General features: G+C 33.6%; 2 protein-coding genes across 5 annotated transcripts; one reads left to right on the forward strand and one right to left on the reverse strand.

Annotated features, from left to right (window-relative positions):
- The first annotated feature begins 2,799 nt into the window (after positions 1–2,799).
- On the forward strand, positions 2,800–10,234 carry LOC129575952 (uncharacterized). Its single transcript, XM_055460212.1, has 2 exons — positions 2,800–8,706; positions 8,808–10,234. The coding sequence occupies exons 1-2, from the start codon at positions 6,270–6,272 to the stop codon at positions 10,196–10,198; spliced, it is 3,828 nt and encodes a 1,275-aa protein (XP_055316187.1). The 5' UTR covers positions 2,800–6,269; the 3' UTR covers positions 10,199–10,234.
- Positions 10,235–10,677: 443 nt separating this feature from the next.
- Positions 10,678–16,944, reverse strand: LOC129575956 (uncharacterized). 4 transcript variants are annotated; one of them, XR_008688845.1, is made up of 4 exons: positions 14,807–15,024; positions 14,527–14,717; positions 11,515–14,432; positions 10,678–11,483 (listed from the first exon to the last, which is right to left on the reverse strand). XR_008688845.1 is itself a non-coding variant. In XM_055460223.1 (4 exons), exons 2-4 carry the CDS (start codon positions 14,995–14,997, stop codon positions 14,092–14,094), a joined length of 723 nt encoding a protein of 240 aa, XP_055316198.1. In that variant the 5' UTR covers positions 14,998–15,024; positions 16,798–16,944; the 3' UTR covers positions 10,678–14,091. The 4 variants fall into 4 exon arrangements, 3 of the variants coding, with proteins under 3 accessions (XP_055316198.1, XP_055316197.1, XP_055316199.1); XM_055460223.1 differs by adding an exon at positions 16,798–16,944 and having other exon boundaries at positions 10,678–14,432; XM_055460222.1 differs by adding an exon at positions 15,092–15,214 and having other exon boundaries at positions 10,678–14,432.
- Positions 16,945–17,233: the final 289 nt, after the last annotated feature.

Consider the following 17,233-nt stretch of genomic DNA (forward strand, 5'->3'; position numbering starts at 1 on the left):
AGTGTGTGTTGGGCACATTGACAAGTCAAAAGAGCAAGAGAGAAACTCGTCTTGGGAGAGCTGAATCATCACGTTCATATAAACACGTTTGGCGGTTTTTCAGCCGTCACTCGGCTTTCTCTCTCTCTCTCTCTCTCCCTCTCTCTCTCTCGCTCTCTTGCTCGCCCATTTGCTCTGGCTCTCCGTGTGCTATGTGCCCATAACAGCAGCAGCAGCAACAACAACAATGAGAAAACGCCGGAGCATCGGGAGAGAGAGCCGAATAGAGAAAGAGAGAAAGAATTATGACTTTCACGTGCTCCCAAATGTATCTTGATACTTTGTTTTCAGTGCTCCTTCTTTGTCGTTAGCTTCTTTACAACACAACACTTTAAAATGTTGCGAGAGCACACAAAAAAAGTGTACACATTAACAGTCGTCTTGTGTGCATCATCACACACGTATGCAATATACATATGACATACTCGGAACAAAACTCAAGCAATTCATTTGGTATGATCGAAGCCGATTGACGTGCAAAAAGCCCACACGAATCAATGCAATTATTTTGAAACGTGAGTCACGGGGTCAAAACGATGATAATATCAAAAGAGGAGCGAAACACTTGATTTCCCAAGAAATTGATGATTAGGCGAAAATTTGCTAGTGTATCTTATCAGACGCTTCAAAGTGAATGAGATAAAATGATGACTTAACTATATGACTGAGCTATCGACTCTTCAATGCACGATACACTCTATTTGTCGATTTGGTTCTGTGGACGTCAAAATGCACAACGTGCGTTAAACAAAATCAAATTGAATCAAAACGGAATTGAAATGTTCAAAACATCGAACAGCAACGAGACTCTCATTCACATTCTGGGCAATGTCTGTCGCACATGTGTCGTGCGTTATGACAACGACGACGACGACGACGACGACGACAACAACGAAGACAACATCAAACGTACTGCACGTCGTTCTTCTGAATGGACCGATCTTTGCTCTTTGCGAACAAACCGAAACAAATGAGAGCGAAAATTAGAACAAACTGTGTATGTGTCTATCTGGGTGTGTGTGTATGCATTTCCGATAGAGTGTTTTTTTTAGCGGCAAAAATGATGAACGCAGCAAACATTCTTTTTTTAAATACTTTCGACTCGTCGTTATCAGGCTATCTGATCTACAGGCATATTCGGTTTCGGGATTTTTGAACGATGATGGCATATTCAAAGGAAGCTCACATGATAACGGAAGCATTTGTAAATGGGTATGCGACAAAAGGCCGAAGGTAGCTGCAAAGAAAAAATACACACATGTGCTTGCAATGTGTGGGTTTTCATTTTGTGCTGTTGCATACATCATGAAAGACCTGCAGAAATTGAAGAATCATCGGAAATGTGTTACACCAAAGGGCATATGGAAATTCCAGATAAATGTATGCATTTGGATTTACCATATACACTACACGTCACTGTTTATCGCTAAATCTCTTTTGAAACTCAATCGAGCAACTTTATTCAGGGCAGTTGTTCAAATTGTCATCGTCATCGTGGATGTTGTTGTCGTAGGATGTAAAAAAACCAAAAACCACAACGACCGCGCACACACACAGCACGCTCGCTTACACATCATAATCATTTCTATTTGATTTTTATCGCAATTTGCATTCGGTTCAAATTATTCGCCAAACAAAACCATGTTAGATATATGTAAATTCATTTCAATCATCAGTTCAGCCGCAAAGCGTTCTTTTCAAGGCCGCTTCTATCTCCCCCTCACCATGTGCCATTGTAATTATACGCTTGCAATTTTCGAATTATTCTCGACGCTGCGAATTGAGTGCGACATAAATAAATGCATTCATTATTATTATTGTAATGTCTCGACTCGGAATTCCATTATATCGTGATGCACATTCTGGACTTTACAGAGCGTCTGTTTTCCCTTCAATTTAGTTGAATCAATATTTTTTCTTCCATTTAGTTGAATCGTTTCATATTTTTTGACTTGGTTGAATTGGGTTGTTTTTCTTCTCAAGTTTGACGATTTGCATTTGGTTTTCAGTTTGTTTGATGCCAAAGCGATGAAGATTATAAAGCAGCTTGAAAATAACCTTCATTATTGGTGCTGCTGCCATAGTTTTGAAAAAATGATCTTGAAACACCGTTCGAAGGTGAAAGTCTTTGATTTACCTATATTTGAGCATTTGACCAACAAACCCAATTGTTGTTTTTGTCTAGTTTATTTTTTCATACTGTAAAAATTAGTTTATTGCTTCACTCAGAAGCGGATTTTATCAGATCAACAGCGTATACCGTGGAATTGAGTGGTCGAAGAGCAATTTTATGTCATTACAAAGTACTGGAGGTACGGTTAACAAAAACAATGTTAAGCCCTTCAACGGCAACACCAGCACCAACACCAGCACATGAACAGATACTGTGAAACCCGAATCAAAACATGATCACTCATTCAACACTCGGCCGTATCATCGAATACAATCATAAAAATCGGCTGAAAAGTTAAAAATGTTTCAAAATTAATACGAATATACTGTTCGTCGTCGTGCATTGGTGTGCAGTTGCCCAAAATGGAAAGGTGAACCGCTCAATTACCAATACGCACACCTTTTGAAAGTGTATAACATGGATTTTATTTCGGTCTTTCGGTCGACCAAAACAGAAACGATCCAAAGTCACATTAACCAAAAGTAATAAAGAAGAAGATGTAAAGAAACAAAAACATGTTATAAAATATACGCACACACACACACTACAGGTATTCGTTGAGTCGATACGGTCGTGTTGTCAGTACAACTTTTAACGTCAAGTTTACCGCACGTAAGTCTTGTTTCAGCCAATTCTTTCCATAGCATTGCAGTTTATTGTTCTGTTTGCGAATCAGAAGCTGGAAAAAAGCTTCGAGAAGCTCACGACTCGTTACTTCTGTCAATCAAAACAAAAAAAGCAGCAAAATAAAAAACGAGCTGGTTTTATGACGAAAATAATTTCCACCATCGTTTCGTTTAGTTTGCTTCTGGTTGTTTCGGCTATGACACTTTATGACGTTATTAGTGGTCATAACGAGTTATGGAAAAAATTTCCACTCATTTATGGATTAAATCTTGTGCGCGATCCCGCGCGCGCACTTGCTCTTTCAAAGCTCAACGAGAGTGAGATGTGCGTTTTGATTATGGGACAACTCGATTAAAATCAACAATAGAAGAATGCGGATTAGAATGTCAACACATTTGACTTTAAATTGACGGAGTGCAAATTTCAACGACAATCCATTTTTCTAGCTCCATTTAGTGTTTAATAACAGTTTGCAGAAGGAAAAGTGAATATCTAATGATGGTCATTAGCCTGTTTGTATGCATCAACAAAGTCGATGCTATATTCACATCAATTATGATCTGGCGCTTTTGATTTTAATGTTATTGTGCCCTGATATGTTTGAGCGCCAATGATTGCGTAGTTATTTTAAGTGTTCTTACAATTCTCTAGACGATTTTGATTCGCATAATATAATTGAGAGTCAGCGGAATGAAAATGCAGATATTTAAAGATACAAAGAAAGGCACAAAGTGACACACTGTCAAATAAACTCATTTACATTGGTATTTTCAATGCGTTGCCGATTAATTTTCTGCTCCCGATATCCGTTCTTCTGTCCAGCATTTGCTCAAACTTCTTTCATTCTCTCAATCTTGTATCGTTTGGCATTTCAGCTCAATCAACTGCAAATGTGTGACAATATGCTAATTTGATCCGTTAAATTTGAATATTTCTCTATTTCATTCAAAAAAGAATTCATCAAAAGAATGGAAGATTCTCCGGAAAAAAGGCTTGTGACTGTTTTCTCCTCTTATTGGATTTGTAGTTTTCCAGAATCGATTCCATTTTGCTTCATCTTCAATCAATCAAATATGATATCAACCGCATGATGTGGCAATAAAGATAACTTCTCTGTTTGGATGTTCAACTTGAACTAACTTGTATCACAAGATGTTTGTTATTTAAATGTAATTGAACCTCAAATCGAACTATTTCCTTGAAATTGAACCTTTTTTTCTCAAATCGAACGTCAAATCGAACCATTTTTTCTTAAAATTGAACCTCAAATCGAACTATTTTCATGAAATCGATCCTTCAGTCGAACTATTTTATGAAATTGAGCCTCAAATGTGCCATAAGTGTTTATCACTTACACACATACACACATGTGTATCAAAAGAACAGAAAAAAGAATTGTGATACAAATTGCATACTGAATATAAAAAAAATAGATAAATCGATTTACATGAGCTGTATTGATAGCAATGTGATAAAATTAATTAAATGAATGAATGAATGTATGTGTATGTGTGTGTGAAAGAGAGAAAATGCACTGTATATTTGTTTTTTACTCGCATCTTATTATCATTCACAAACTTTTGCATTCAAACTTGAATTTAAAAAAAAAATCTGTTCCTTATTTTCATAGTTTTATTTAAAAAAAATAAAAAGAAAATAACGATTTCAAAATTCAGTTTTATGTGTTGTTTTTTGATCTAAGTATTCGATCGGATTGATTTAGTTTTGATTATCATGGAAAAATCATTTCAAAAAATTATCATGTCAGTCAATGTTTTTCATATTGTCAATCAATACACTCACTCATACATCAATTAAATAAATTAACACCATGTGTGTGTGTGTGTATATGTGTATGTGTGTGCACTAATACTGAAAAACGTGGATGAAACCGGCATTTACATACTACTAGTATGTACATACACACACACACACACACACACACCTCTCTCTCGCTCACGCTCAGTAACGTTCAAAGTACAACTTCGAAAAATGTGCAACACAAAGTAATTTCAGTTAGATATAGAAAGTTCAATAACATTTAATGCAAGGTATCAGCAAACATATTTTTCAGTTAATTGCAATATTAGCAAAATCAAGTAAAGTCCAATAAATTCATCAACTCACAAACTTATACGAAAACTGCGTAGATAGTAAGAAAGAAAATTAAAAACCAGTTAATGTTTAACATTCAAACGAAACAGTTGTTAATCATTTCTCCACAGTAGTCATGTGAAATATAAATCTATGGCTATGGAATTTCAATCAAAAAATGTTCACCTTTCAAACGAAGCAATCGTGATTTCGTTCGATCATTCGTTGAAAGTATTTTATTCAGCTAGCTTCACTTTTTCTTCAGTGCAATTTGTGAGTATGAAATAAGAAAAATTTGTGCATTTTTTTTTTTGCAGTGTTGTTTTGCTTTTTCAGTGAGAGAAAATTGTTTCGGAATGCCGTCGCATGTTGCTGCTGATGAGGAAGTTGAGCCATCCGGGTCGTTTGAATCAGCAGTTTGTGAATTAGATACACCGACTAATACAAAATTCGACGACGATCACGACGAAATTTACACAATATAAATTGATTCGTTTCTTATTCTATTGATACAATTGCTTTGCCTATTACTTTGTGGTTGTTATTTCTCTATTTTTATTATGGTTGGTGATTTCCACATCATTTTCTCTTTTAATCTCACTCAAATCCATATAAATGCATAACAATTTATTAATTATGAACAACAACAACTGAAGCAATGCAAATAATCATATACCATCGCTATAGTTTACGCTACACACACACGCATACACTTGTTTCTTCTAGTTTTTTTCTCTCACTCTCTCTCACATGCATATACTTGTTTCTTCGATTCACGAATTCCTCTCATACATTTGCTCTATATTTCATCACATAATGAAATAGCATGAATGGCATCGCTGCAATTGCATGACTAATTGTATTTTTTAACCTTGAACGAGTTCATTGAACGCATACGTTGCTGTCGCGATAGTGAACGTTTGTTCATGTTATTGTTGTTGCATTTTACACTATGCTTTTTTGCTACCATTGCGTCTGTTTACATTTTTATTTTCATCAATAATTCGTATTATTTTATGTAAGAGTGTTCGATTTGATATTCAATTTAATGCAAATAGTTCGATTTCATGTTAATATTTCGATTTTTGTTTTGTTCATGAAAATAATTCGATTTTAGGTTCAATTTCATGAAAATAGTTCGATTTGAGGTTCGATTTCCTGAAAATACGCTCGATTTGAGGTTTCATTGTAATTAAATGTCAAACATCTGATGATACAACTAGATCAATCGAATTGTAATTTTTGTTCGGTGCGTTCCGAAAGGAACGGTTCATATTGATATACCAAAATAGAATTACGCCTGTGAAAAAAACGTTAAATATCGATGTGAGTAACAATGATGTTACCGTCCTCTAATACAATTGAAGATGTCCCTAGTGTTGAGCTACAAGTGCGTGAAAATGCATTTAATAGACGAATTAACACCTTCGCTATTGTAAACAATGGACATATTGATATTGAAATATTTCTAAGCGATGCCTTTCATATATATCGCTCGGAAGTTACGAAAAATATTGAAAATTTTATTAACGTGAAGTCAATGACTGTATTCGTAGCAGAGTTTGAAAAAAAAATTGTAAACCCAGATGAAAATAATGATTCTTACGATGATGATGATACTGGCGGTAATCATAGTCATGAGTTAACGGAGAAAGAGACTATATATCTCCCAACGCAAACACGGAAGCTTGATTTGAACGTAGACCTACATGAACATTTTCGAAAACAAATCGTTCAAGAAATAGTGGAAAGTGCAGAACAAGTTACATTCCGCGGTTCTGGATTTACGCTCGCCCGCATAATCGAGTTGAATGTTCACGTCAACTTATATAACCCATTACACGGTTCATCGTATATTGAAACTCCTAAAAAGCTACGATATAAACATGCAGTTATTAATGTACAAAATCAACATGATGAAATGTGTTTCAAATGGGCTATTTTGTCTGCTTTACACCCAGTTACAAATAATCCAGATCGAATTCGTCATTATTATCAATATGAGAACGAATTGAATTTTGATGGAATCGATTTTCCCGTTCGCTTGAATCAAATCGATAAATTTGTTCGACAAAATGGCAATATATCGATAAATGTATACTATTACGATGATGACAATGAGGGCCGTATATGCCCATTACGTGTGAGTAATGAAGTTAAACAGCATCACATCCATTTGCTGCTAATCAAAGATGGAGAAAGTGTTAATAAAACTGAGGAAAGAAATGTTAAAACAGCTAGCACTTCCAACATGATTAAGAAGATCTGCGATAATGATTCAATTCGTACTCATTATTGTTGGATAAAAAATTTAAGCCGTCTTGTCAGAAGTCAGCTGAGTAAACATAAATCTCGAAATTACATTTGCGATCGATGTCTAATATTTTATGATACAAATGAAAAATTATTGAAACATACTGCAAAATGTACAAACGAGTGTAGCATTGAAATGCCCGATCAAACATGGAAATGGATGAAATTTGATAACTATAAACATCAGCTGAAAACACCATTTGTCGTTTACGCTGATACTGAAGCGTATCTGAAGGGGCTCAGTATTGAAGATCAGAAACGTGTATTTAGTGAGGAATGTGCAACTACCGCATATCAACAGCATCATATGTACAGCGTTGGGTATTACTTTAAATGTGAATTTGACGATTCATTTTCATATTACCGAAGCAGCGGCAATCGTACCAATAGCGTTGAATGGTTCATCACAGAATTGAAGGAAATTTCTCATGGAGTTGCAAGGTTATTTGATAAAAACACACCAATACTACCGTTAACTGAAGACGAGAGACAGACATTTCAGAATCCATATGCATTATGTACAATTTGTGGTGATATTTTTGGAACAAATGATATTAGAGTACACGATCACTGTCATCTCACCGGCCGATATAGAGGACCAGCCCATCAAGCATGCAACTTACAGTTCCAAGATAGCCACGTTGTACCGGTTATTATGCACAATTTGTCGGGGTACGACTCACATTTATTCATAAAGGAGTTGGCAGCAAATAATATTATAAATGGAGATGTTTCAATTATTCCAGCTAATGTGGAACAATACATAGCTTTCACGAAAGTAGTGACAGGGAGCACACGAGGGCTAAATACGAGAGAAAACGTAAAATTTAAATTCATTGATTCATGTCGATTCATGCCTGCATCTCTAGCTGAATTAGCATCACTACTGCCAGCAGATAAAAAACAAATATTGTATAATGAATGTGAGAAAAATGGCTACACACCAGAACAAATCGTTATGCTTGAACGTAAAGGCGTTTTTCCTTATGAATATGTGAGCGGTATGGAGCAGCTGAAGGAGACAAATCTACCATTAAAAGCAGATTTTTACAGCAAACTTAGCGGAGAAGGAATTTCGGATGGCGATTACCAATTTGCTCACGATATCTGGCGGAAATTCAATTGTAAAACGCTCGGAGACTATTCTGAACTATATCTAAAGACAGATGTACTACTGTTAGCCGACGTATTTGAAAATTTTCGAAATATATGCCATACAATTTACAGTTTGGATCCGGCAAACTACTACACAGCTCCAGGTCTTTCGTGGGATGCCATGCTCAAATATACCGGAGTGAGAATTGAACTATTATCTGATGTGGAAATGTTGCTGTTCATCGAACGTGGAATTCGCGGTGGCATAAGTCAGTGCAGTAAACGTCAAGTCAAAGCCAACAATAAATACATGAGAGATGTATACAATGATGAGAAACCGTCAAATTATTTAATGTATTTAGATGGTAAATTTCGTTCAATAATCCACTCGTGCAGTCTATCTTTAATCAATTTCATGATATTTTAGAATCTAATTTTGTTTTTTTTTTTTCATCTACATTGATAGCAAATAATTTGTATGGACACGCAATGTCGCAACCATTACCGCTGAGAGATTTCAAATGGATTGATGACAACATTGTAAAGACAGCTTTTTCGAATGCAGATAAAATAGCTAAATTAGCTGACGATTCGAAATATGGCTATATATTCGAGGTGGATCTGCAATATCCAAAAAATTTACATGCTACACATAATGATTTTCCATTTTGTGCTGAAAAGCGAACGCTTCCGCAAGAAGTGTTCAATATCATCGGTATAAAACCGAATAAAATCGATAAATTATTGTTAACGCTATATGATAAAGAAAATTATATCATTCATTATCGCATGCTCAAATTAGCATTACAACACGGCCTAGTATTGAAAAAAGTACATCGAGTACTTCAATTCAAACAAAGTTGCTGGCTAAAACCCTACGTCGATATTAACACAGAGCTACGTACGCGAGCAACCAACGACTTTGAAAAGTCGTTTTTTAAATATATGATAAACTCCGTTTTTGGTAAAACGATGGAGAATCTGCGTTTGCGTGCAGATATCAAACTTGTCAACAAGTGGGGTGGGCGATGTGGTGCAGGCATGTTAATTGCTCGACCAAATTTTAAGAAATGCAAAATACTCAATGAAGATTTAGCAGTAATTGAGCTACAAAAAACTCATATTAAAATGAATAAACCAATAATTATCGGTATGTCCATCTTAGACATATCGAAAATAACGATGTACAGTTTTCTGTACGACTTTTTGAAACCTAAATATGGAAAAAATTGTACGGTTGCCTATACAGACACCGACTCTTTCATACTTTCCATTCAAACGGATGATTTCTACAATGATATGAAGCAACACTTGAATCGCTACGATACAAGCGATTATCCGGAGAAGAATGTTTTCAAAATGCCTCGAAGAAATAAAAAAGTGCCCGGTCTTTTCAAAGATGAATTAAACGGAGAGATTTTAGCAGAATTTGTCGGTCTACGTGCAAAATGCTACGCTGTACTACCGTTTACAGCTAAAATGAAAAAATGTGAGTGTCCAGAAAGAGCTGTCACACCTCGCGTTATAACAGATAGTGAATATGTTGACTGCATCGAAGAGAATTGTAACATCGATAAAAAATCTAAAGTTATTAAAAAGTCTAAAGGTGTCAAAAAGAATATAGTGAAACGTAATATTGCATTTAGCGATTATGTTGACTGTATCGAGAAAAATTGTAATATTTTACGTGAACAGCATAAACTTCATTCGAAATCACATCAAATATTCACAATTAAACAGAAAAAAGTTGCCTTAAATCCGTTCGACGATAAGCGTTACCTTATTCGTTCGAATGGTATTGATACGCTAGCTTGGGGTCATCATGAAATTAGTGAAATTGAGAAAAATTATTGTTAGGTGAAACGTAAATTTTCATATAATTTTAAGTAAAAATAGTAAATAAGATACAAAAATGAGACAGTTTTCATTGATTTTCATAGAACAGTTTTCACTTTTATGTAAATTTATGAAAATTTCTGTATAATTCGAAGGAAAACTGGTTCCAAATCGAACTTTCATATGATTGCTTTATACATACACTGCCGCCAGTAAGTTTGAGACCAACACACAACATGATTTTTATATGAAAATTATTTTGTCGATGTTCGATACCTAATAAGTTTTTAATGAATAACTTTAGAGCGTTTTAGTCTGAAGAAGAATTGAAGATCAGACAATAAACTAAAACCCTTCTGAAGACGTATATGCCCGAAAATGATTTCTTAGTGGACTTTTTTCGATGTGAAAAACAGTATTTTGTATGAAAATTGCGTGTTGGTCTCAAACTTTCGGCAGTGTATATTATAAAATACACACATAGATATGAAATAAAAAGATTTGTTTTTTGTCAAAAAAATACCGTGTTTGTTTTATTTATCTGTTTTCATGGTATGTTACAATTTTCAATATATACTTTATTCTTATAACGATTCCTCAATGTAGCCACCGCTCCGTAATTTAGAAATTAATTTCAACATTTCACTCAATGATTGAGTCGGAACATACAAATTGTCGCATACACGCCGCAATTTTCTACATATTTCATTGACATCTTCTTCATCTTCCTCGCTCTCGTCTTCCTCCTCCTCATCATCATCATATTCGTCATTAGTATCATAATCATCATGTTCATTCTCATCCATTTCAGTCGATGGTTTATACAGTTTGAGTTGACGGAAAATTGGCAAGGTATGCGATTTTTTCTCAACTCTCTCATCACTATCAAAATTATCATCGACTTCATCATCAACTTCGTCCTCATTAGATGTATTGTTTGATCGATTTGATTCATTATCACTCACGCTCGCACTCGATGGTTGATTAAAAGTTCCACATCTTTTGCTGGGCTGCAGCATTTCATCATATTTACGTTTTTTTAATAATGAAATCGTAGATTTAGCAACGCCATATTCTTTTGCTAAACGATTACCATTCACACCATCATTCAATTTAGCTAAAATTTCAGCCTTTTGCACTGTATTCAAACGCATGATGTAGCTCTAAAGATAACTTTACTGCTTGAATGTTCAACTTGAACTAAGTTGTATCACTAGATGTTTGTTATTTAAATAAAATCGAACCTCAAATCGAACTATTTTCATGAAATCGAACCTAAAATCGAACTATTTGCATGAAATCGAACCTCAAATCGAACTATTTGCATGAAATCGAACCTCAAATCGAACTATTTTCAGTGGTGAAACATAGAGCAAATGTACGAGTATAATTAGAAACGTAATTTTAATACTTTTTATGTATATTTTTTTATTCTCTCTTCCTTTACCTTCTCTTTGCAACGAATAAGACAAACCGCTGAAATGAGGTGAAAAATGTTGTCCACCTAACTTATTGTTATATGGTAGATGTACACCAAACTACATTGCGTAATAAAGAATGAAATTGTGCAATAAAAAAGGCAATTGTATTTTTTTTAAAGTCATATGTGTGTGATCGACTGTGAAATAAAAAACCATTCTCATAAATGAAGCAAAAGTGATATGTTAAAATCATGTCTGTGCATGTCGTTGATTTTTTCTCTGCCTCTTTTTCATATAATTAGCTATGTAAGTGAACAGAAACCAACCTATTTTGTGATCTTGAACTGTGTTCGATGAACTTGGTTCATAGCTTTTGCACTATGATATGCCACTGATAATATGTAAAACTTTTATATTTTTGATGAAAAGAAAATGTTTTATGTTTATGTTCTGATGATAGCTTATTGTACTATATTTATATTGAAACAAACAATGCAATTGCAACACTCAAACTAATAAGTTAACACTTCAAGCAATTCGTTTTTTTTTTCGTTTGTTAATTTTCTTTTTTTCCATCTTTCAATAATAATCCAATTAAAAATACAATAAAATGATACATACATTTAACAGCTTAAAATATAGCTAGTCACTCCACTGTTCAATTTAGCTAAAATTTCATCCTTTTGCATTGCATTCAAACGCATGATGTAGCTATAAAGATAACTTTACTGCTTGAATGTTCAACTTGTATTAACTCGTATCACTAGATGTTTGATATTTAAATATAATCGAGCCTCAAATCGAACTATTTGCATGAATTCGACCCAAAAAAATCAAATTATTTTCATGAAATCGAACCATTTGCATGTAATCGAACCATTTGCATGTAATCGAACCTAAAATCGTATTATTTTCATGAAATCGAACTATTTTCATTAAGTTTAACATCAAATCAAACATAAACAAACAATCATATACATTCTTTTCTATTCTTTTTTATATTCATTCTTCCGCCCATTCATCTATCTATCCACTCAGTTGCACAGCTAAAATCGATTCAAGAGTATATGATTTGTAAGGAACACACGCGTTCGCTATTGCGACAGCAACGTATGAGTTCAATAAATTCGTTCAAGTTCACCTAGTTTTGATTGCTGATAATTAAAAACGAAATGTAATCAGATAAAAACTTTTTCTTCGGAATTTAAATAAATTTCATTTGAAAATCCATAAGATTGTTTGTTCAATGTCATGTAATAAAAATATACGTATACATAAAACTTACAATTTTAATGGTTTGTTCATATGTTTCTTAATTTTTTGTACATTGCTATTTGAATATCCAGTTGAAAATTTAGTAAATATATTTTCAAGTGAAGTTTTAAGCAAATCTATGCATTTAATCAAACGATTTCATTCAATTTGACATAAAAATTCTCTCTCAAAATAACTTACTTATATTTTAAACATACAAATCGATTGAAAAATGAAAATAATCTTTTTTATAATGACGAAAAGTATAATTCAAATCTTTTTTTTTCTATTCATATTATTCAATGTAAAAACTTTGATATACAGTTTGTATTTTTTTTTATCAAACATTTCAACATGAAATATATTAAAAAATTAAATTAAATAATAATTAAATTTAACTAACAACTCTTCGTAAACATCTGTTTTTTTATTCTTCTAATTAATGTGTACAAAAAATATGATTTTAGTAACACCCTAGCCTAGCAGCTGCTATCGTGCGATATTTTCACGCGATTTTTTATCACTTCAGTTTTAGTCCGCTCAATACTCATTGCACAATGATCTTTGTGCAATGAACAAAACGCAAATGACTCACCCAAAAAACCCCTTCAATGGTGATTTAACAACATTCATCTGTAAAACGAAACCGCTTAGATGTGAGCCAAATTGATTAATTAACAAAAGATTCGCTACGAAATCATTGGTTCTACAAATGCTTGCTACAAGGTACTATGGCAAAACAAGAAAGCCTTGAATAAAACCGCCCACCAACAATAGAATCAAATCAACACGAATGAACGTTAAACAAAATGTATTCTTGATTACGTCAAAAAATTACTATCAGACATTTGGGCGGAAGTATCCAACGCGGGATAAAAACCAATTCTCACATTTACTCTCAAATAATTTTTTATTTCTCTTTTGCTCCCAAATGTATATCTCTTCCTTATGTTCTCGATACAAATTATAACGATTTTCCACCAAAAAAATTGATAGAAAGAAGAAAAAATAAATATTCGTGTAAAATCGTGATATAAAAAAGCCTCTCGCGTAATGTTTTGTTCTCAGAAAATAATTAACATCGATTTTGCTCGCGATTTTTTTTAACGAAACGAATGAATTTTCTTAATCATACTCATGAAATTTTCTCTGTTTTTTTTATTTTTGTTTAAGTGCGTACGTAGTATTAATGTTATGATGATGTGGTTTTATTTGAATATCGCTTATAAACCACGTTTTCTATTCAAACTTTTGCTTTTTTGCCAATCGTTTTTCTTCGGCATTTCGCATAAAAAACCGCTCGATTCTACGTTCAACCATTGATTCAAAACGTTCTTCGAGAGTACGTTTTTTGGGATTATTCCTTTTGATCCTTTCATCAGCTTCTTTATTCATCTTCCTCATAGCTTCACGGAAGGCAGGCTTGGGCGTTCCATCCGGCAACATTGGCTCATGAAGCCAATCATTATTGGCTGATACGGTCTGACTGGTGTCAGTTGCTGATACGGTTGGCAAGGGAATTTTCGGAATGGACCTTAATCTGATGCGTTCAGCAACCTTGGCTGGAATTCCTTGATATTCTGTTCGATTGAATAAAAGAAAAAGAAATCATTTCGAATCAACCAAAATAATCTGCTAATAAAAATCGCAGTGAGGCATTAAATGAATACAAACTTGGCTGAAGCACTGAATCTAGGTCTTCGAATAGTGGCGATTTTTGAATTTTTTCCAGGACAGTTTTCATGTCGCCATAGGTGAAATTTCCGTCGAATATTTCTGGCGAGCCATCGACAAGTAATGACATCATCACTTCTCTTTTACTTTTTACCCAAGGTCGACCGTGTTCCGGGATAGACTTGGCGTAACTGGAAAATGAAGAATTTATAAAATTTAAAGTGTGTTCTTACATTTGTTTCACGTGAAAAAGCAGTTTTTGTCAAAATGATTTTCTTACAACGAATCCAAGAGATGGAAATCATTTTCTTCAAGTTTACAGTTGCCATTCGATCCAGTTGAAAGTTCGTTTCGGATTGATTCATCCTTTAACCGGCCCAAAATGAATTCAAAAACAATCCCTTGACGGAGTTTTAATAACTCTACTTGGTCAAGTATTTCATCATAATTGTTATTGTTTTCCTGTTCCATTTTGATGAGAGAACTGCAAGTGCTTTTCTATGAACAAAACGCAAACTTGTGTTAATTGTGTGAATAAATTGAATAGAAATTGAAAAAAATATACCGTGATTTTTCAATAAAAAATTATTTCAATTGCTTTGTTTTAACTTTGTGACGAAGTTTTTTTTCCTTAGACGTCTATTTAGTAGAACAAAAATGAACTTGGTGGCGTTAAATGCGAGGTTAAGTCTAGGGGGATTTAACTACGTGAAAACTTGTAAAAAAATGATATAAACGCGCACGAAATTGTTACATTCACCAGAGAACTTGCATGATTCCACTCAGTTGACAAGTTCCGTATTAAAACAACATGCGCGAACGCGCGCGAGTTCGTGTGCAAACTTGTAGCTGGACGACGCGCACACATCAGTCGTTCCATTTATTATATCTGGATTAACTTTTTCTTCAACACTTTCTCCAGCTCTTTAAAAATATTTCCTTTGTCCATTTTATAATTATATAAATCTTTGAACTTTTGGAAAGGATGTGAAAAATCTTTATACTCGTAAACAACCGATTTTTAGTTTGAAACGCGTTTTAGTTGTCAAATAACAACTTGAAAAACGCGCAAAACCATAAACAAACTTGTGTAAACTTGTGACCGTGCGCGTCAGTACGTACAACGAACGCGTCGAACTTCCGCGAATCAAGCAAACTGGCAGAAAACATGCTGAACTCGTAAGAGTTAAATTTCCCTAGGGTTAAGTACGTATTAAATCTTCAATTTCTCTACTTTTTTCCCAAATTTTTGTAATTTCTTTTTCGCAAGGGTTGTCGTCAAACGGATACGACTCTAAACTAACAATTTCCAAAAAAGAAATTACTTCATCTTCTCGTTCTTTATAAGTTTCATAGTCTATAGAAGTTCTGCAAAACACACACTCGTATTCACTGTTAGTATTAACCTGTAATTTGGCTAAGTAAGAACTTGCAATGCAAAAAAAACACATGGATTGTCGACAAGTGCCACACGCGATAAACGAAACTGATGGTTTATCTTCGATACAAATAAAACAATTTTCCATAAAAAAAACCAAATGAGAAAAAAGTTTCTCAATAATATAATAAATCTTATTGGATGGCAATGAGTGTTTGTACATTGTTTAAATGTCATTACATTCGAATAAAATGACATGTCCGAATGAAGTTGTAGTAAAATAAAAAGAAAGATTTCGTCTATATTCAATAGACGGCGCTGTATGACAACCTTTTTCAAATATTTCAAAACACAAAGCACAAATATCATCACAACATTAACTGCATTAAACTATAACTTTTTACAATCGTAATTTTGACAAATATTTCTGAAACAATTGAATGACACACCACATCAAAAAAATACCATCCAAATTCATACGTTGGATCAATCAAAACAAACGATCGTGTTATTTCTTCTGTTGCCACCAAATGAAAAATTATTAAATGAAACTACAATACAATTCCAAAATGAAAAGTGACGAAAACAAAAAAAATCATAAGAAGAAAATTTGTTTTTTCTCCTATTTAGAAGAAAAACTCATTGATGAACAAGCGTACAAAAAAAATTGCACAGCTATGATATTCTTCCTCAACTATTAAATGGACAAATTTCATCAATTTAGAATTTGAAAAAAAGAACGGAAAAAAGCCAACATTTAGCCCCATATTTGTATGGATTTTGTGAAGCCATAATTTTTTTCGTCCATTTCGAACTATAAACAACAGAAGGAAAACCTTACAATATAACAAAATAATTTTGCTGATTTATATTAACTTCTATAATTTCCGTACACTTATGCCGTTTTGTTTTCAGATGCTTGAACCTTTTTTAAAACTTAATTTTTCGATAAAATGATTGAATAGATTCGAAATAATAAATATGTTCCTATCAAAACAAAGACATCTTTTTGACAATATGATCACAAACAAACGTCAATGAATTCAGAGCATCGGGCAATTTGGAAGTACCAGCGCCACGATTCGTAATAAACAAAACATCACCAGTATTTCAATTCTATTTTCCTACGTACAAAGAAAGTAAATTGCCAGTATATTTACGATTGAAAATCCGTATTCTCTGTGGAATGCATAAAATGTCAGCGTATTATTTAATTTGTGTACAATGCAATTGGTTCATTGAATTTTATATTTCATTCGCAAGACGAAAAACGAAACACACACATAACCTTAGCCCGAACGTATCCCAAATTGATTGTGTCGATTAGCT

Source organism: Sitodiplosis mosellana, unplaced genomic scaffold (genome assembly GCF_009176505.1).
Source record: "Sitodiplosis mosellana isolate CC-2019 unplaced genomic scaffold, AAFC_SMos_1.0 Smas_scaffold_6170, whole genome shotgun sequence".
Lineage (NCBI taxonomy): Eukaryota > Metazoa > Arthropoda > Insecta > Diptera > Cecidomyiidae > Sitodiplosis > Sitodiplosis mosellana.

What these genes read in the sequence shown, in the direction of transcription:
- LOC129575952 (XM_055460212.1), top strand. Translation starts at nt 6,270, where the DNA reads ATGATGTTACCGTCCTCTAATACAATTGAAGATGTCCCTAGTGTTGAG. An exon ending in TTATTTAATGTATTTAGATG is followed by an intron (nt 8,707 to 8,807) that starts GTAAATTTCGTT and finishes CTACATTGATAG; the next exon opens with CAAATAATTTGTATGGACAC.
- LOC129575956 (XM_055460223.1), bottom strand. Translation starts at nt 14,997, where the DNA reads ATGGAACAGGAAAACAATAACAATTATGATGAAATACTTGACCAAGTA. An exon ending in TTCCATCTCTTGGATTCGTT is followed by an intron (nt 14,718 to 14,806) that starts GTAAGAAAATCA and finishes TTCATTTTCCAG; the next exon opens with TTACGCCAAGTCTATCCCGG. An exon ending in AGATTCAGTGCTTCAGCCAA is followed by an intron (nt 14,433 to 14,526) that starts GTTTGTATTCAT and finishes TCAATCGAACAG; the next exon opens with AATATCAAGGAATTCCAGCC.